This window comes from Oncorhynchus gorbuscha, linkage group LG19 (genome assembly GCF_021184085.1).
Source record: "Oncorhynchus gorbuscha isolate QuinsamMale2020 ecotype Even-year linkage group LG19, OgorEven_v1.0, whole genome shotgun sequence".
Classification (NCBI taxonomy): domain Eukaryota; kingdom Metazoa; phylum Chordata; class Actinopteri; order Salmoniformes; family Salmonidae; genus Oncorhynchus; species Oncorhynchus gorbuscha.
Genome location: NC_060191.1, coordinates 38,510,495 through 38,530,762, shown reverse-complemented (window position 1 = coordinate 38,530,762; position 20,268 = coordinate 38,510,495). Strand labels below are relative to the sequence as shown.

General features: G+C 42.2%; 2 protein-coding genes across 4 annotated transcripts in view; one reads left to right on the top strand and one right to left on the bottom strand.

Annotated features, from left to right (window-relative positions):
* Positions 1 to 15,252, top strand: part of LOC124005391 (transcription elongation factor SPT5-like) — a 28,989-nt gene extending 13,737 nt beyond the window's left edge. Inside the window, 10 exon segments of the mRNA XM_046314606.1 lie at positions 49 to 159; positions 730 to 832; positions 947 to 1,074; positions 1,192 to 1,297; positions 1,502 to 1,660; positions 1,807 to 1,975; positions 6,540 to 6,620; positions 6,622 to 6,744; positions 14,622 to 14,717; positions 14,853 to 15,252. Of these exon segments, the coding sequence (XP_046170562.1) occupies positions 49 to 159; positions 730 to 832; positions 947 to 1,074; positions 1,192 to 1,297; positions 1,502 to 1,660; positions 1,807 to 1,975; positions 6,540 to 6,620; positions 6,622 to 6,744; positions 14,622 to 14,717; positions 14,853 to 14,993 (1,217 nt within the window). The 3' untranslated portion in view covers positions 14,994 to 15,252.
* A 50-nt stretch (positions 15,253 to 15,302) lies between these two features.
* rnaset2l (ribonuclease T2, like) lies at positions 15,303 to 20,157 on the bottom strand. 3 transcript variants are annotated; one of them, XM_046314608.1, is made up of 10 exons: positions 20,003 to 20,157; positions 19,541 to 19,644; positions 19,150 to 19,207; positions 18,991 to 19,058; positions 18,782 to 18,839; positions 18,634 to 18,701; positions 16,635 to 16,748; positions 16,467 to 16,515; positions 16,008 to 16,088; positions 15,303 to 15,711 (listed from the first exon to the last, which is right to left on the bottom strand). In XM_046314608.1, exons 2-10 carry the CDS (start codon positions 19,630 to 19,632, stop codon positions 15,514 to 15,516), a joined length of 786 nt encoding a protein of 261 aa, XP_046170564.1. In that variant the 5' UTR covers positions 19,633 to 19,644; positions 20,003 to 20,157; the 3' UTR covers positions 15,303 to 15,513. The 3 variants fall into 3 exon arrangements, with proteins under 3 accessions (XP_046170564.1, XP_046170566.1, XP_046170565.1); XM_046314610.1 differs by lacking the exon at positions 18,782 to 18,839 and having other exon boundaries at positions 18,634 to 18,758; positions 19,541 to 19,619; positions 20,003 to 20,069; XM_046314609.1 differs by lacking the exon at positions 18,782 to 18,839 and having other exon boundaries at positions 18,634 to 18,758; positions 20,003 to 20,059.
* Between the last annotated feature and the right edge of the window lie 111 nt (positions 20,158 to 20,268).

Here is a 20,268-nt window from a genome sequence, read left to right as displayed (position 1 = left end):
ACAATTATCAGACCACAGGCATTACACAACTCCTGTCCTTTCCTTCAGGTCAGCAGCAGAGGGGTGGTGGAGGAGGTGGACAGATGGGGCGTGGCCGGGGCAGGAGGGACAACGACCTGATTGGACAGACCGTCCGCATCTCCCATGGACCATACAAGGGTAATGCTGCGTTCATAACAACTCAGAAATGTGTAAATATCAGCATATGGCTGGGAGAAAATGACTTGAATGCTCCTCCAGCTGGTAATTACTAGTGGGAAACTGATCTGTCATCTCCAAGCTCTGACTTCTCCCACATGCTAAAATCTGATGTCGCATACTATTGAAATTATCTCAATAACAGCATTTTTGACACTTCAATGCAACAGCAAAACATTATTTACAAAAAACATCTGTTTTTGAACACTATAATTTTTTTGCAACTTTAATAGCTGTACTTTTAGTTTATTTTTAACCCAACTTGTTTGCCATTAGCCAATCTGCGTTCTCAATGCGTTCAAGGCATGTGAATGCACACAAGTAGGATTTTCTGAGTTTCCCACTTGCTATGAATGCAGAAAAAGGACCAAACCAGGTCACATGTGAACCAGATGGGGTTGTCCTCTGCCATAGAATGGACAATAAACACATTAAGCAGAAATGCTGTTGCACCATGGGTGTTGAAGTTTCAACACTTGGATCATTCTCAATAGGGAATCTTTTGACCTAACCCTTGCCATTATTTCCCAGGGTACATTGGAGTGGTGAAGGATGCCACTGAGTCGACAGCCAGAGTGGAGCTGCACTCAACATGCCAGACCATCTCTGTGGACCGACAGCGTCTCACCACAATGTTTGTTCACATCATCAGGGATCTATTACAATGATTGTGAACACAGTGATATTAACGCAACAGTTCACCTTTTTAGAGTGTTAATTCATGTTGACTTGTTTTTGTTACATTCAGGGGAGCCAAGAGCCATGGAGGAATGACTTCCACCCACGGACGCACTCCCATGTACGGTCCCCAGACCCCCATGTACGGGACAGGCTCCCGTACCCCCATGTATAACTCTCAGACCCCCTTACACGATGGTGAGCGAGACACCCCACCAAGGAAATACCTCTATGGCCCTCAATCAGAATATATATATATATATCTATGACCTGCAATATAACTATTCTAATTGTGGTGATCCTTGTTCCCCATAGGGAGCCGTACACCGCACTACGGCTCGCAGACCCCGCTGCATGATGGGAGCAGAACGCCAGGGCAGAGCGGAGCGTGGGACCCCAACAACCCCAACACACCGTCCAGGTAGGCTACATGTGGGGAAAAAACTAAATGTGGGAAATAGCCTCAGCATTCTATGGTTGATAAGGGTTTCTTCATCTTTGCCTGGTCAAGAGTTGTCAAAGTTAATACAGCTATTTTTCTGTACTTTCTACAGATCCTGAAAATATGTTTCCCTAATAGGATAACTTTTTGGAAACAGCCTTTAACCTGTTCCTCTTGTTTCAGGGCGGACGATGACTTTGAGTTTGGTTATGATGACGAGCCCTCGCCGTCCCCTCAGGGCTACGGGGGCACTCCTAACCCCCAGACCCCTGGCTACCCAGAGGTACCCTCACCCCAGGTCAATCCCCAGTACAACCCCCAGACCCCAGGAACCCCAGCCATGTGAGTCTCACACACATACGGTTTTCCATTGTCTGTTTGCTGTCTTTTTCAATGTCTTTAGGCCCCGTTTACAGTGACGACCAACTGCTCAAGGTGAGTTTGGTTCTCTCCGTCCTAGCCAAGTCCACTGACTGTGTGTTCCTCAGGTACAACACGGAACAGTACTCGCCGTACACTGCCCCCTCCCCACAGGGCTCGTACCAGCCCAGCCCCAGTCCCCAGAGCTACCATCAGGTGGCCCCCAGCCCAGTGGGCTACCAGAACACACACTCACCAGCCAGCTACCACCCCACACCCTCACCCATGGCATACCAGGTAAGACCCACCACGCTTGACATACATTTTTTTTTTTGCCACTTAGTAGGACTGATGTTGATTTAAAAATTGTACTTGTCTGAAAGCTCAAGTCACTTATCCCCCCAAAAAAGAAAAATGGTCTAACACCATTTCTACATCATTGTATGATGCCCGGAACTACTTTTAAAAAATAAATAAAAAATCCATTACTATCTTTTTACCATAGAGAAAACATGTAGGCTACATTCTGCCCATAGGCTTGGATATGCAAAGTAGCCAGTCTCAAAATACAGCACTGCCCCCTTTAAGGGTCTCCCGGAGGATGGTGGTCCACCCTTGGTAGCCTATAAAAATATTGAAACAATTACAACCAAATACTTTCTATATAAAATTCATACAACTGCTGAACATTAAAAAAATGTTAAAGCAATGAGGCTGACGCAACTGATCAGACAATTAAGCTTAAATATTGATAGAAATGTTAATGTTTACATGACTGTAGGCTACACACGAATGTTCCCAATTGCAATTAGCGTGAAAACACCGTTCTCAAAAGCAAAGCGCACTCCGAAGCACTCATGTGAGCGAGGAAAATATCTGTTAGAAATGAAGATGGGCGATCTAAAGATGCATCAACTAGCATGGGTTACTAATATCACCAGAATTGTGCCTTTGGCTGCTAGACAATAAAACAAGTTAAATTGGAAACGGGTATTCCCAAACTGGGGTACGCAATGCCGTCATGGGTAAGCCAAATACAAATGTGATTCACATTTAAATAATACTAATATATATATATTATGTTCTAACAGTCCATTTATATATCTAGTGTTCAGCGAAATAACAACACCGTGTCAAATAATTAACATCCAATCACATTAACCGTTACTCTCTTGCGGGGAATTCCACTAACGGACCGTTAGCTGCTGCTCATTCCGTTTGCTCGAGAATTGATAAATGGTCCTAAACAGTAAGCGACACATACCAGCTCAACTGGTAAGTACTACTACTACTACCAGCAGTAGTAGCACTACACTTTGCAACCACATACCTATGTGAGAGTGGATTCTCGGCCCTCACTTGCATGAACACTAAATACAGGCACAGAAACAGGGAAGAAACAAACTCTCACTCAAACTTGCAACTCAATATTAGGAAGGTGTTCCTAATGTTGGGTATACTTAGTGTATATTCTTGTCCATTTTATTTATACAAATTTTCAGAGTTAATAACCCACAGACACTAGAGAAGCGTTAACCAAGTTTATTCTTCCCAAAGGTTCTGTACAGCTGAAAACGGACAGCTAAACATTTCAGACATCACAGTTTATATGCATCCTACTTAGGACACTCCTCTTTACAGTTTATGGCTCCACGGGAAAGAAGGTAACCAAATACCAACCCGCATTACTCCCTTCTCTGAGATATGGTCCCACCTCGCCAACAGCCAGTGAAATTGCAGGGCGGCAAATTCAAAACAACAGAAATCTCATAATTTAAATTCCTCAAACATACAAGTATTATACACCATTTTAAAGAGAAACTTCTCGTTAATCCAACCACAGTATCTTGACACCTTGCGATTATGTTAGGTCAGCACCTAGCCACAGAAAAACATACAGCCATTTTCCAAAGAAGGAGAGGTGTCACAAAAGTCGGAAATAGTGTTATAAATATTCACTTACCTTTGATCTTCATCGGAATGCACTCCCAGGAATCCTTTTTGTTCGCGCGTTTAGCCCAGTAATCCAAATCCACAATGTGCAATCACTTAGTTCAGACAAAAAGTTTTTAAAGAGTTATTACAGTTTGTAGAAACATGTCAAACGATGTATAGAATCAATCTTTATGATGTTTCTATCATAAATCTTCAATAATGTTTCAACCGGACAATTCTTTGTCTTTAGAAATGAAAAGGAACGCAGCTCGCTCTCACAACCTCTTAGTCAAACAGCTCTTATTCGCTCCCCCTTCACAGTAGAAGCATGAAACAAGGTTCTAAAGACGGTTGACATCTAGTGGAATCCTTAGGAAGTGCAATATGACCCCATAGGCACTGTATATTGGATTGGCAAAGACTTGAAAACCAACAAACCTCAGATTTCCCACTTCCTGGTTGGATTTTTTTTCTCAGGTTTTTGCCTGCCATATGAGTTCTGTTATAATCAGACATCATTCAAAGTTTTAAAAACGTAAGTTTTTTTCTATCAAAATCTACTAATTTATATGCATATTCTAGCTTTTGGGCCTGAGTAGTAGGAAGTTTACTCTGGGCACCTTATTCATCCAAGCTACTCAATACAGCCCCCCCCAGTCCCAAAGAAGTTAAAGGGAACTGACCTCACCCCTCACCTCATGATCCACAGATATCCATCTGTCTTCTCTATATCAACACATCGCTCTCCTACATCAAACACATTCTAAAGCCTTCTGGCTTTTTACAAACTTTTTATTCAAGACTTTGCTTCTATCATTTATTTAATATCTCAATGTTCAAAGTTTAGCCGATTCTAACAACACCTTATACTCAGCTCTCCGCTAAACATAGAATCAAGATTTGTATGTCTTTTTGAACTCCCAGGACGAAGTTGACTACAAATACAAAGTTGCCAATGCCTTTGCAAATATTTCAAACAAGTGAAAATTAGAAAAAGCTGTTTAAAATGCAAACTGGGATGACTGTATTAAATGATAAATACAGTAGGCTGCCTAGGCCTATATTTTAAAATCAATTTCATGTTCAATCGAGTTCTACTTTTAGGCTACTGTAGCCTAGGCTTATGTAATTATTGTGTCAATATACAGGGTATCTGGAATGTGTTCAGATCCCTTCCCTTTTTTAAATTTCATTACATTGACAGTGCATGTCAGAGAAAAAACCAAGCCATGAGGTTGAAGGAATTGTCTGTAGAGCTCCGACAGGATTGTGTCGAGGCACAGATCTGGGGAAGGATGCCAAAACATTTCTGCAACATTGAAGAACCCCAAGAACACAGTGGCCTTCGTCATTCTTAAATGGAAGAAGTTTAGAACCACCAAGACTCTTCCTAGAACTGGCTGCCCGGCCAAACTGAGCAATCGGGAGAAGGGCCTTGGTCAAGGAGGTGAGCAAGAACCCGATGGTCACTGACTGCTCCAGAGTTTACTATATGGAAATGGTTGTCCTCTGGAAGGTTCTCCCATCACTGTAGCACTTCACCAATCAGGCCTTTATGGTAGAGTGGCCAGACGGAAGCCACACCTCAGTTAAAGGCACAAGACAGCCTGCTTGGAGTTTGCCAGAAGGCACCTAAAGACTCTGACCATGAAAAGCAAGATTATCTGATCTGATGAAACCAAGATTGAACTCTTCGGCCTGAATGACAAGCACCGCATCTGGAGGAAACCTGGCACCATCCCTACGGTGAAGCATGGTGGAAGCATCATGCTGTCGGGATGTTTTTCAGCGGCATGGACTGGGAGACTAGTCAGGGTCAAGGGAAAGATGAACGGAGTACAAAGATGTCTTCGAAGAAAACCTGCTCCAGAGCGTTAAGGGCCTCAGACTGGGGTGACGGTTCACCTTTCAACAGGACAATGACCCTAAGCACACAGCCAAGACAATGCAGGCGTGGCTTCAGGACAAGTCTCTCAATGTCCTTGAGGGGCCCGGACTTGATCCCGATCGAACAGGTGCAGCAACATTCCCCATCCAACCTGACAGAGCTTGGTAGGATGGGAGAAGCTCCCCAAATACAGGTGTGCCAAGCTTGTAGCGTCATGCCCAAGAAGACTCGAGGCTATAATCACTGCCGAATGTGCTTCAACAAAGTACTGCGTAAAGGGTCTGAATACTTAAGTAAATGTGATATTTCCAGAGGAAGGGTTTATTTTATACATTTGAAAACGTTTCTAAACCTACTATGTCATTATGGGGTATCTTTGATTGATGAGGGGAAAAAAATATTTAATCCATTTCAGAATAAGGCTGTAACGTAACAAAATGTGGAAAAAGTCAAAGGGTCTGAATACTTTCCGAATGCACTGTATATGTGTAACAACGTGCACAATGATATACCAAATATGTGGTTTAGTGCTTTGTTGTAGAATAAGCCGCTTCAATTGGCCTGTTAGCATCTATCTATAGGTGATCATATAATTATGTTAGATTAAAAGGAAAAGTCGTCACTGTTTTAACATTGCGTCATTCCAACATCAGCTGAAGATGTAGCGCGTTTCTTAAAACACCATGCAGAAAGAACATTCGCTTCCATGCATTTTGCTTCATCATAATGATGTGACACTTTGCTTCTTGAAAACTTGACTACTGGCATGCAAAAGATTTTGGGACTGTATTAACAGTGGACTAATGAAAAATACACTTTTTTTTGTGTTTTCCTTTTAAGGTAAGGTGTCTAAAGTAAGATTTGAAAAGAGTGAGTGCTGTTGATCAGAGAGCAGAGTTGCCTTTCTTTTGGCCCCATTGGTATGTACACGTGCTTCAACAACTAAGTGAACTAAGCTGTTGTCGGAACGATGCATCGTTGAAACAAATCTAAGTTCCATCGCCCTGATCTTTGTTTCCTCCTGTCGTCCCACCCCAGGCCAGTCCGAGCCCCAGCCCGGTAGGCTACAGCCCCATGACCCCCGGCGCCCCCTCCCCTGGCGGCTACAACCCCCACACCCCCCGGCTCCAACATCGACCAGACCTCCTGCGACTGGGTCACCACCGACATCCTAGTGCACGTTAAGGACACCTTCCTGGACAGCCAGGTGGTTAACCAGACGGGCGTTATCCGCAGTGTCACGGTGAGTAGCAAAGACCACACCACTCCTCCACGATCCTAGATGGTTCAGGGGTGAAGAAAGGCTCACACATTTGATTCTACTTCATTACCCAAGTTTCCTGTCTGGATTGAAATTGAGGGAACATTACTTTGGCTTTTAGGGAAAAAGAGCTGTATAGAAATATTAATTTCTGGGATTTGTCTTCCATAACCAAAATGGCATGTAGTCATTTGATTTATTTGAGTAGAAATTAACTCTGGATTCCTGACAGTAACGGCTCCGTTTTGGCCTGTTGATGGAAGAAAGGAGACACTGCCAAGATGGAGCAACACTTTTTGTCATGTGTCTTATCTTTGGTAGATTGAGGGGAACAAAAACAATTTAATCAATTTTAGAATAAGGCTGTAACATAGCAATGTGGAGAAAGTCAATGGGTCTGAATACTTTCTGAATGCACTGTGTATGTGTAACGTCCATGACCAATGATATACCAAATATAGGGTATATGCTGTATCATCCCTCATATTTGGCTCCCATTGCCTTTTGATGTAACCGATACAAACCCTACAGAATGGGGGGGGGCATCTTTAAAAAAAAAAATGCCTTATGGGCCTAATGGTAAAGACATACATTATTACCGTTAAAATACATTACATTTTTTAATGTGACGTGAACACAACCTGTCATGTTTTTATCTGACAGTCAAACAAATCACTTCGGGGGGATCACGTGACCCTTGAACGAGATGGCCGCATGAACTAAGAGCTCCGCACAAGTAGTTTCCAATTCCTAATCTTACCTCCACTCCAAGTTCACACTCATTTAGCTTTAGTAAGAAAAAGTCATGGCGGCTACAAAAGGCGACATTTTTACCCGGACTCGAGTATTAGCGACGGAAAAAGCCTCCCAAGAAGAAGCTAGCTTCAGAAAAAACTAGCGCCATTAGCCAGGAGCAAGAGAACCCGCTCCCCCACGAGGCACAACGAATGCCAACCTCGCACTCTGTCGAAGACATCCTTTCTGAGTTGAGATCCCAACGTACAGAACTAAACACCAAATTAGATGCCATTAACTCTCAGCTCAGTGCGATAGGGGGCAAGGTGACAATCCTGGAAAACGCTTTGCCTGACATCAACAACAAAATAACCATAAACGCGGGGCGCCTGGACGAGGCAGAGGGGCGAATCCTATCCATGGAAAACTTATTGACAGATGCCATGGAAACAATAGCATATGCTAAAAAGAAAATCGAGCATCTGGAAGAGAAAACAGAGGACCTGGAAAACAGGGGGCGAAGGAATAATTGTGTTCTATTTCAATCTGGGCGAAAAAGAAGTGGGAAACATGCCACTGATCCGCTACCTGCAAGATAAACTTCCCGAGTGGCTCCACCTGCCCACCGACAAGCCCATAGAACTCGAGAGAGCTCACCGAGCACTGAGGCCCCCACCAGCAGCCAGACAACCACCGCGCCCAATCACCATACGTTTCCTGAGATTCACCGACAAGGAACGAGTCCTACAGGCGGCGAAAAACAACACCATCACAGTGGGAAACGCCAAACTCTCTTTACACCAGGACCTGTCAGCTGGAATACGCCGAAAGCGCCGATAATTTGACGAAGTGAAGAAATACTCCATTGACCGAGGCATCTTCAGGGGATTCAAATACCCAAACGAGCTCAGGATTCTTCACCAAGGAGCCTTGCGACACTTCAAAACTCCCGAAGAGGCAAAACGTTTTTTGAAAGACAATCCTGGCCAATGAGAAACAGACCAATGACTAAATGCGATTAATGCCATTACTAAAGGAGGTAAGACGACATATAGCCGATATCCAGAGACCCACCCCCTAAATGTCATTATAGCCGTCCAATTTATATTTATTTTCCTTTAACTGAGAGGGATGGGCTGTATAGCCTAACCTAGGCCTTCTAATGTTTCAGCCTACTTTTATTTCCCTGTTTTTTTGTTGTTGTTGCTATTATTACCTGGGGTTCCCTATGTCCCTTGGGGGAGGTATATGTAGGCTGGGCTATTGATTTTTTTCCTTTTTTTTTCTCCCCTCTTTTACTGTGGTCTGGACGAGGGCAACTGTGTTATTTACTCAATGCGGGGTGGAGAGGATGAGGCATTTCTTTGGTGGGGAGAGGGAGACGTTGTGCGTTGCTAACTGTTCCCGGTTTTTGTTTGATTCGGAACACAGAATTGAGACTGAGCGGGGGGGGGGGGGGGGGGGGGGTGTAATAGATCCAACGGGATGTGTCGAGTTGTTTGGGAACTCAGCTGGGGTGTTCAGAGATTATTATTTTATGTACACCATTTATTTTCCTTTTTATGTGAACGCAGCTGTAATTACTATCCACTTTTACCCAGCGATGACTTGCACTAAAGTTTCAAATCAAATCAATCAAATCCAATTTTATTTGTCACATACACATGGTTAGCAGATGTTAATGCGAGTGTAGCGAAATGCTTGTGCTTCTAGTTCCGACAATGCAGTGATAACCAACAAGTAATCTAACTAACAATTCCAAAACTACTGTCTTATACACAGTGTAAGGGGATAAGGAATATGTACATAAGGATATATGAATGAGTGATGGTACAGAGCAGCATACAGTAGATGGTATCGAGTACAGTATATACATATGAGATGAGTATGTAGACAAAGTAAACAAAGTGGCATAAGTTAAAGTGGCTAGTGATACATGTATTACATAAGGATGCAGTCGATGATGTAGAGTACAGTATATACATATGCATATGAGATTAATAATGTAGGGTAAGTAACATTATATAAGGTAGCATTGTTTAAAGTGGCTAGTGATATATTTACATCATTTCCCATCAATTCCCATTATTAAAGTGGCTGGAGTTGGGTCAGTGTCAATGACAGTGTGTTGGCAGCAGCCACTCAATGTTAGTGGTGGCTGTTTAACAGTCTGATGGCCTTGAGATAGAAGCTGTTTTTCAGTCTCTCGGTCCCAGCTTTGATGCACCTGTACTGACCTCGCCTTCTGGATGATAGCGGGGTGAACAGGCAGTGGTTCGGGTGGTTGATGTCCTTTAATCTTTATGGCCTTCCTGTAACATCGGGTGGTGTAAGTTTGATTACTGCTCGATGACGATGACTAGTACCTTAAATCTATTGACATGGAACTGCCATGGTCTAGGGCATGCAATAAAACGGAAAAAGATACTATGTGCTCTAAAAAAGGAAAAAGCAGACATTGCGCTATTACAAGAGACACACCTCTGTGATGCTGAACATGCCAAACTCTGAGGAGCTTGGGTGGGACAGGTGTATTTCTCATCTTTCAAATCAAACAGTAGAGGCACAGCCATACTTATCCATAAAAATGTTCCATTCATAATTGACAAAAACATATCTGATCCGGAGGGGAGATTTATTTTGATAACTGGGTCACTATATGGTCAACCAATTACTATATTAAACATATACGCCCCTAACACAGATACTCCTGCCTTCATGTCAAAAATTATAACCCTGTTCAATGAGCATTGTCTCCTTTGGCGTGGTGGCCGGAGATTTTAATTGTACCCTTTACCCAACCCTAGACAAATCATCTCAAGTCCCCACCACAAATCCTAGATCTGCAAAGATGTTGAACTCTCTTACTAAAGAGATGGGACTGATAGATATCTGGAAAGAGAATAATAGCTCATCTATGGACTATACATACTACTCTAATGTCCATAACACCTACTCCCGTATAGATTACATTTTTATCCCAAAGAGTTTCATAAATTCAGCCACTTGTACAATCGGACCCATACACTTTCAGATCACGCCTTTGTCCACCTCCGCTTTGACCTCTGCAAAAACATCCCGAGGTCAAAGAGCTGGAAATTCAACACCTCCATGCTATCAAATGACGAGTTCCATACATTGGTAACTACATGGATAGACAACTACACACAAGACAAAGATTCTCCTGTTTCTCCGGCCACAATGTGGGACGTTGCTAAAGCCACACTAAGAGGTCATCTAATTGCATATGCTTCCTCTAAGAGAAAAGCAATGGAAGCACACAGGCTAGATATTGAGAGGGAGCTGGAATGCTGTGAAAAAATACATCAACAATCCCTAGACAGCACCTCCTGGAGTCGTCTTAAAGCAGCCAAAGCCAAACTGAATTTGGACTACACTCGGGAGATAAAAAAAAAAAGTTTTCTTTACTAAACAGAAATACCATGAGTATAGCAATAGGCCCAGTAGATTGCTTGCTTACCAATTAAAAAAGGAGCAGTCAGAGCGTACAATCATGGCTATCCGAACAGCAGAGGACGAGGTCACATATGACCCAAAAAAGATCAATTTAACTTTTCATGATTTTTACTGCAAACTATATACCTCTGAGAGAAAACACACAGAGGCAGAACTCCACTCTTTCCTAGAGGGAGTCTCGCTACCTAAACTATCGGAGACCGACCAGGAAGATCTCAACTCCCCTTTCACTCCTGAGGAGATCCTGGAGGCAATTACCTCCATGCCACCTAATAAGTCCCCAGGCCCAGATGGATTCCCCAGAGAGTTCTACAAAGCTTTTTGGCCCCAGCTCAGCCCTATCTTCATGCCAATGCTGGAGGATTTTTGCAAAAAATGAGTTCTCCCAGACTCAATGCACACAGCTCGCATTACAGTGTTGCTAAAAAAGGACAAGGACCCCCTATCCTGCTCGTCCTTCCGGTCCATAAGCTTGTTGGATTTCGACTATAAAATAATTACCAAATTGCTCGCCAAAAGACTAAACACTCTTCTTCCCAAAATAATAAAAGCGAACCAAACTGGATTTATTAGAGACAGATACTCTTCTGATAACATTCGCCGTCTCTTTGATATTATTGATCAAGTAAACCCACAAAAGACCCCTGTCCTGCTAGCTTCACTGGATGCTGAGAAGGCGTTTGACAGGATGGAGTGGAGCTTTCTGTTTTCAGTCTTAGAAAAGTTCAATATGGTCCCAAATTTTATTAAATGGATCAAATCACTATACTCTCATCCAAATGCCATGGTGACTACTAATGGACTGAACACTTGACAGATTCCATCTGGAACGGGGCACAAGAGAAGGGTGCTCGCTGTCCCCGCTGCTCTACTTGTTGGGGGCGGAGCCTCTGGCAGAGCTGATAAGGAGCAATCCAAGTATTATGGGTTTTTCTGCAGGTGGCCTGCAGCACAAGATTTCGCTTTATGCAGATGATGTCTTGCTCTACATATCCAACCCTGAGAAATCCCTCCCTCTCATTTTAGACACAATTGCTCACTATGGCAAGTTTTCAGGTTATAAGATCAATTTTAACAAATCCACTGTCTGCCCTCAATATTACACTCACCAGCTCTATGAAGACACTTTGTCCTTTCCAATGGAAAACACAGGGGTTTCAATACCTCGGGATCTTCATAACACCAGATCTGAATAGCCTTTTTAAGGAAAATTATCTTCCACTCCTGGATTGAATCAAGAACGATCTCCAAACCTGGATCTCCCTCCCAATTAGCTTAGTAGGAAGAATTCATGTAATCCGTATGAACGTCCTCCCTAGACTGAACTACTTATTTCAGATGCTCCCATGATATCTCCCAGTTTCCTTCTTCAAAACAACTAACCAAAGCATCACCAAATTTATATGGGGCAATAAAAAACCTAGGATCAAGTTTTCCACTTTATCAAAACCTGAATCTAAAGGTGGTCTTGCCCTTCCCTCCCTTCAATTGTACTACTGGTCTGCCCAAATCCGCAACATGCTAACATGGATCACAAACAGACAAGAGTCAACGTGGATTCACATAGAAGCCCAATCCTGTGGTTCATTGTCCTACTAGCGTGGAGGGACTAAGAAATACCTGGGCATTTCCTCCCAAATATGTTCTCACTCTCCTATAGTAGGCAACCTAGACTTGCCAAAAGCCCTGAGGGATGCCAACTTTAATCTTTGGCATACTCTAGGAATCAGGATCTTTTCAGACCTATTTCATCGGAAAACCACTACACTGAAATCCTTTCAAGAGCTCTGCAGTGAATTCAATGTGCCAAGATCCCATTTTTTTTTTAAATATCTTAAAATTGGACATGTAATTTCCTCATTTACCTCCAAGAGGAGGTTTAGAACTCAGTTGAATGAAGTTGAAACCCTTCTTGTCACAGCACAATCCATTAAAGGCAAAATATCTTACATCTATAGACTCCTTTCTGAGAAAGGAAGCTCCTCCTTTACTCCTTTGAAAATAATCTGGGAAAGGGACCTTGGTCTGACTATCAGTGATGAGTTATGGGCGGAGGTTTGCGACAGGGTATACTGCTCCTCTACCAGTATAAAAGTGAAAGAATCTAATTACAAATTTTTGTACAAATGTTATTATACTCCTTTGAGACTCCATAGAATGAAAACAGATATGTCTCCTAACTGTAAAAGATGTACCTCTGAAAGTGGAACCTATATGCATGTATTTTGGAGCTGTAGGGAGATTGCCAGATTCTGGCAATCTGTACATACTGCTGCACAGAAAATACTAGAGGTACAGTTTGATATGACCCCGTGTATCTATCTTCTTAATGCCCAGCATTACTTTGTTCTTGATCCTGACAGAGAAAATTTGCTTATGACTATTACATACTTTGCTAAGAAATGTATTCTTCTATTGTGGGCCTCTAATACCCATTTAAAATGTGGATTGACCAGATTGTTGACTTTCTTCCTCTTGAAAAGCTCACTTATGACCTCCACAAGAGACAGCCCAAGTTTGATATTCAACTATATTTCAAACTGGACAGAGTGAACGGGGTGACTAGGGAAATGCGCAGATACATGTTGTGTAAGGTACTGTAAAACCTAAAAATTAATTATTGGCCCATCTCAGCGAATGCTTGAAATAGCTGATAAGAACCTTGATAGTGCTGCTGCAAGTTTTTTTTTTGTGTGTTTTTATTTAAATTTTGTGTGTGTGTGTGTGTGTGTGTGTGTACCAAGGAAAATATATAGATTAAGAAAAATAAATGCTATTATTTGACTTTGTCATTCATTTTAATTGTATTTTTATTTTTTCAAATGTATTATTATTTTTTGACTTTATTTTGTTAAAGCCTGTCACATCTGTGAATGTGGAATGTGTTTTGTTGGTTGATTGAAAAACAAGAAAACTTAATAAAACTTTAAATTGAAAAAAACAAAAAACAAATCACTTCAAAAGGTAGGCTACTTGCACACGTTCATCCATTCCAAAATAATTCCAGTATCCAAACAGTGCACCAAACGTTTAATGAAAAGAAAGAAAAATATGTTACAAAACATCAGTGTAATGACACACTCTTGTAACTTGTATTAATTGACTTTTTTTTTTGTCAAAGTCGACACCTGAAAAGAGGCTGAAATACAGCCATCTGTGTCTCCTGAGTTTGCTAGCAAAAGCTCAAGACCCAATAGAGGCAGAGTAAAGAGATTACTGCGACTGAAACAACAACCTGAAACGGTCACTGGTTTAAACCATGACGGAGAGGTGGAAGTTCACTTCATTCTGAATAAGCTTATTTTCATATATTTACCGCTGTAGCAGGACAAAATAGCATTTTATGGCACAGTTGGTAGAGCATGGCGCTTGCACCACGACGAATTGTGGGTTCGATTCCCAGGGACACCCATTCGTAAAATTTATGTATGCGTTAAGTATCTTTGGATAAAATATTTTGCTAAATTGCTTACTATTTTTATTATGCTAGAAACCAATAGAATGGTTAAATTTGAGTTTTGTTGCATTTAGGGGACATTGTTTTATTCCCCCCTTTTATTATTCTTACCTATGTGTTACGTTAACAACATGAACGTGCTAAACCAAGTACTCCCATCATTGACCTGATGCGTCTTCTCCTTCCTCAGGGTGGCATGTGCTCAGTCTTCCTCCAGGACACAGAGAAGGTGGTGAGCATCTCCAGTGAACACCTAGAGCCTGTCACCCCAACTAAGAACAACAAGGTAAAGGCTGCTTCTCAACACAACACCTTTCTACTGGACTCAAGAGTTCTGTGGACAGGAGCATGGTTCTTTTGGGTTCATAAGGCTCTGGCTGCTCTTGGTGTGTCATCTGTTGTCTGTGGTGCCTCTCTCCAGGTGAAGGTGATTTTAGGGGAGGACCGCGAGGCCACGGGGATCCTACTGAGTATTGATGGGGACGACGGCATCGTCAGGATGGAGCTGGATGACCAGCTGAAGATTCTCAACCTCCGCTTCCTGGGCAAGCTGGAGCTCTGAGCCATCACACCCCAACCTCACAACACGCCCTCACTGCAAAGCAACGTCACTCAAAACAAGCAGAATATGTGCCCCCATGTTCACTATCAAAGATTAAAATTGCCCGTGTAATTTCTTTTCAGCCAAACTTGTGCTCTTAGTGAACTCTCATTGGTTTTTAGTGCTCTGTGGTTGTAATTTCTGTCTTTTCTTTACTTTTTTTGTTATAGAAACTATATTTTGGTTATGCGTGTACAATGTCAATTAAATGTTAACTATTGCACTGTGTGGTGTCTTATATAAACATTTTGTATATACACAACAATAAGGTGCTTTAAAATACATGTTTATTTTGCCAACAAAATGTAGATTTGGACTCACCAAAAGCCTGTTTCCAAAACAAAAATACTTAAAGGACATAAAGTGCCTGCGTATTACATGAGTGCCTTAAGATGTGAGCCCTGCAATTCAAGAACTTGCTTATCATTAGGTTAAGCCAGTAGGCATGGCAGCCCCGTCTGTGGTGAGGACAGACGTAACACTAGTCACATGGCTGGTGTGGGTGGTCGTGGTTTATAGGGAAGTAGAAGACAGGGGAGTCCTGTGGACAGGGGTGCCCAGGAAAGGTGTGCCAGAGCTGGGGAGGTACTGGTTCAGCTCCCTGGTCCTCTTTGTGATGACATCCAAGGGTGAGGTTTTGAGACAGAGGGATCTTCACCTGGACCAATACTTCTCGTCCCTGAGGGAAGTGATGGGGGATTCCATTTACATGCCCACAAATAAACTGTTTCTCTACATCTGCAAAATCTTGGAAGCATCAGTGCCACTGCCAGATTACACCAACGGCGAACAGAGAACTCTCAAGTGGTGATAATGTGTGGTTTGGTACAATACTACAGTGACTAGCTTGGTCACAGATTTGTTTTTGCACTTGCCTACTCCAGTTTGGCATGACACTAAGTGACAAGGAACTGGCATGATGGAGCAGACAGACAGGCACTTAGGCTAGGGATTCTTACCTAGCTGTTAGCTTACCTTTTCATCATTTATACACTGAATCTGGACATCGGGGTCATCTCCAATGACTGGGGCCAGAGCATGGTTGACTTTATCATACTGAACAGATGGCAGAACAATGCAGTAACTGAATTCAAGTTTCATCCTACTTCCCCATGTAAACTTAAGTTCAATGTTAATTGCCTTTTTTGTCATTAAATAGGAATTATTTGTCATGTTCTCAGGGTTTCTGATCTCAACCAAACAAGTTCACTTAAGTGGTTCTATTTCATAACATCCTACTGAAACCCATGCTGCAAAAAGACTATATAATTTAATTATATCCTTCAGATCCTTATTTGGATGCAGTGTCTCAGTCTGTACATCCAAATAAAATAATGGTACATGAAAAGCATTGTAATTTCGTTTCTGTAAACCCCACAATGCATGCCTATAGCTGTCTCTTAACCCTTCCCCAAGGTGATAGTGACTACTTACTGGATAAGACTGGTTACAGGAGGGCTTTACACCTGCGTCCTCCAAGGCTCTGAATAACGGGTGGAGAACAGGTAGCTTAGCCAGGATAAAAGCCATCAACAGAGGTTTGACTATGTGTAATGGTGAAGCAGGCAGGTTAGGTATGTGAATGTGAACAGTGGGGCTGACCGGTCAATATCGAAGCGCCCGCGTAGTTTCAGACATATCTGGAAGTAACGCAAGGGAGAGTTCATGCCCTCCACACAAGCAGCACAAGAGCCATGTTTGATCCATTCATCTTTCCTGTTGGAGAAACACAGGGACATTCGGCTCTGCTACGCAGCTGTAACACAATTTTATTCTGTGAACCGGAATACAGTAATAACTTTTATTCTGTGGGGACCTCTGAACCTTTCCAGTCAATATAACAGAGAAAATAATGTTGTACAGTGCATTCGGAAAGTATTCAGACCCCTTGACTTTTTCCACACTTTGTTACTTTACAGTCTCATTCTAAAATGGATCAAATTATTCCCCCCTCTTCAATCACAATACCCGATAATGACAAAGTGAAAACATGATTTTAAGCAATTTTTTTAATGTAAAAAAAGAAAAGAAAAATACCTTATTTAGATAAGTATTCAGACCTTTTGCTATGAGACTCGAAATTGAGCTGAGGTTCATCCTTGAGATGTTTCAACAACTTGATTGGAGTCCACGTGTGTTAAATTCAATTGATTGGACATGATTTGGAAAGACACACACCTGTCTATATAAGGTCCCACAGTTGACAGTGCATGTCAGAGCAAAAACCATGCCATGAGGTCGAAGGAATTGTCCGTAGAGCTCAGAGACAGGATTGTGTCAAGGCACAGATCTGGGCAAGGGTACCAAAACATTTCTGCGCATTGAAGGTCCCCAAGAACACAGTAGCCTCCATCATTTTTAAATTGAAGAAGTTTGGAACCACCAAGACTCTTCCTAGAGCTGGCCGCCTGACCAAACTGATCAATCGAGTGAAAAGGGTCTTGGTCAAGGAGGTGACCAAGAACCCGATGGTCACTCTGACAGGGCTCCAGAGTTCCTCTGTGGAGATGGGAGAACTTTCCAGAAGGCCAACCATCTCTGCAGCACTCCACCAATCAGGGCTTTATGGTAGGTAGAGTGGTCAGACAAGCCACTAAAGGACTCAGACAATGATAAACAAGATTCTCTGATGATGAAACCAAGATAGAATTATTTGGCCTGAATGCCAAGCATCACATCTGGAGGAATCCTGGCACCATCCCTACGGTGAAGCATGGTGATGGCAGTATCATGCTGTGTGGATGTTTTTCAGGGACTGGGAGACTCGTCAGAATTGAGGGAAAGATGAACAGAGCAAAGTACAGAGAGATCCTTGATGAAAACCTGCTCCAGAGCGCTCAGGACCTCAGACTGGGGTGAAGGTTCACCTTCCAACGGGACAATGACCCTGAGCACACAACCAAGACAACGCAGGAGTGGCATCAGGACAAGTCTCTGAATGTCCTTGAGTGGCCCAGACAGTGCCTGGAGCTGAACCGATTCAATATCTCTGCAGAGACCTGAAAATAGCTGTGCAGCGACACTCCCCATCCAACCTGACAGAAACTCCCCAAATACAGGTGTGCCAAGCCTGTAATGTCATATCTAAGAAGACTCTAATCTGTAATCGCTGCCAAAGGTGCTTCAGCCAAGTACTGAGTAAAGCATCTGAATACTTATGCAAATGTTCCCCCCCAAAACATGTTTTAACACATTTGAAAAAATGTATAAATACCTGTTAGTGCTTTGTCATTATGGGATATTATGTATAGATTGATGAGGGGGAAAAAAACAATTTAATCAATTTTAGAATAAGGGTGTAACGTAACAAAATGTGGAAAAAGTGAAGGGTCTGAATCATTTCTGAATGCACTGTATATTAGAGATGGTGGAACAGGTAGTGTAAAGGTTGAAGAAACAAATTTGGTAAGTAGACCTATTTCCTGGGTTGGGGTCAATTCGAATTGAAGCCAGTCATTTCAGGAAGGAAACTGACATTCTAATTCAATCATTTAAAAAAAGGCCAACTCTTTTTAACGACTGCTCGATAAACTGAAAAGGAGAAGCTTTTTATGTGAAAAATGTAATTCCATTGGAAACTGACCCCCATCCTGCCTCTTACCAGAAGAGAAAACTGGATTGAGTCTTGAGTAGGGATGGCCAAAGTTGAGAGAGTTTAGGGTCCAGCTCCTGAAAGAAAGAGGAATGTCTTCTGAACACAGATTCTTCATTGTCCTTCGATGGTGACTGTAACCAGAGACGAGTTTTACCTTGAGGTCAGAGTGGAATATTGGCCAGCAGCTACAACATGTATGAGCTTTCGAAGGCCTAGGTCAAAAATCGAAAAAATTATCAGATATGAATTGTCATTCTCATTCCGTTTATTAAGGTCAGTCAAAAGGTTTTATTCTGATGGGGAATGACAAACATTAATGGGTAAATATAATTAATTTAAAACTCCAAACGGTTTTTTTTTTACCATAGTCCATGGATCGTCCATGTCTGGATGTTTGGAGGTATTCTGCACTGTGATGAATTCTTTAGACCCTGTGCAGAGTTTGAATAGATTGAGTTAGAATAACAAGAAGGGGTGATTGACGACGATGAGGAAGTGCTATGGAGAAGTGGTTGAACTCACCAAACAGAAGCTCCCAGGCCACTGCAGAGTAAACTTCAAACACTGCCATGTACAGAACCTGGGAGAGATGGAAGGATTCTGTATCCTCACGCCCAAGACTATTTCATATTTCAACATAACAGTACATCACACTCACGATAGAGGCACATTTAGGCTGGGTTTCTGTACAGCACTTTGCGACATCAACTGATGTAAGCAGGGCTTTATAAATTGATTTGATTGACATGCAACTATGCTTGTCCCAAAAGATAGTATTATAGTCAAAAATAAACAATGTACTATAGAAGTTGAAAATAGCTAGACTTGAATGGAAAAGTCCAACTTCTGCACTTGATCGATCTACATTTCACTGTTGGATTGAAGTATTTACAGCACAACATCCCAATCTTACTTTTCCTGCTGGTCTGCTGTCCAGTGGTCAGACTCCATGGTGACGGTAAGGACAGTCAGCAAGGCCACCATGAGCAGCACTGGTGAAAGCATATTGATGCTAGTCTAGGAGTGTGTGACATAAATATATTGGCTACAATTGCATGTGAAAAAAAAGTGTGAAGTATGTTGTTCTCATCAACATGAAAGAAACTGCAACCTCGTCAGTGCACAGAAATGTCACAGCAAATGACGCGCTCACATCTTGTGTTCGACGCCAGTTGAAGAGGTATGGTACATTTCACAGGTGCATGCCTTACTGTTGAGTCAGGGCTTGTCTACACTTTGCTAAGTCTTAATATCTTTGTTTACATCTCTAACGACAAACGAGTACAGCTAGAGCCATGCACGTATGCCTATAAACACCAACAACATGTGCACAAACCCTGTAGAACAACTATAACAAATGTGTTTTGAGACTTACCAGAGAGAGCGACTGATCATGTGTGACTGATCTATAATGACAGTTCCCTGCTAATGAAAAATGCTAAACCAAAACTCTCTGTTTGCCTGATCTCATGATCACAGCTGGGGAGAGGTGAGACAACAGACTCGGTTCCTCTTTCTGATGGACCTCAACACAGAAATGAAACTAAGAGTGTCTAGTTTTGAGACCCTTTTAGAATATTATTCACGCAACTGGAAGATGGACGGTGTGCACTGAAAGCAATACATTAGAATGATGCAAAT

Excerpts from the sequence above, each read along its gene's own strand:
- rnaset2l (XM_046314608.1), bottom strand. The coding sequence starts at position 19,632 with ATGCTTTCACCAGTGCTGCTCATGGTGGCCTTGCTGACTGTCCTTACC. Across the intron at positions 19,059-19,149 it reads GGCCTGGGAGCTTCTGTTTG|GGTCTAAAGAATTCATCACA; the intron begins GTGAGTTCAACC and ends AACTCTGCACAG. Across the intron at positions 16,089-16,466 it reads CCTGTAACCAGTCTTATCCA|TATGATAAAGTCAACCATGC; the intron begins GTAAGTAGTCAC and ends CCATCTGTTCAG.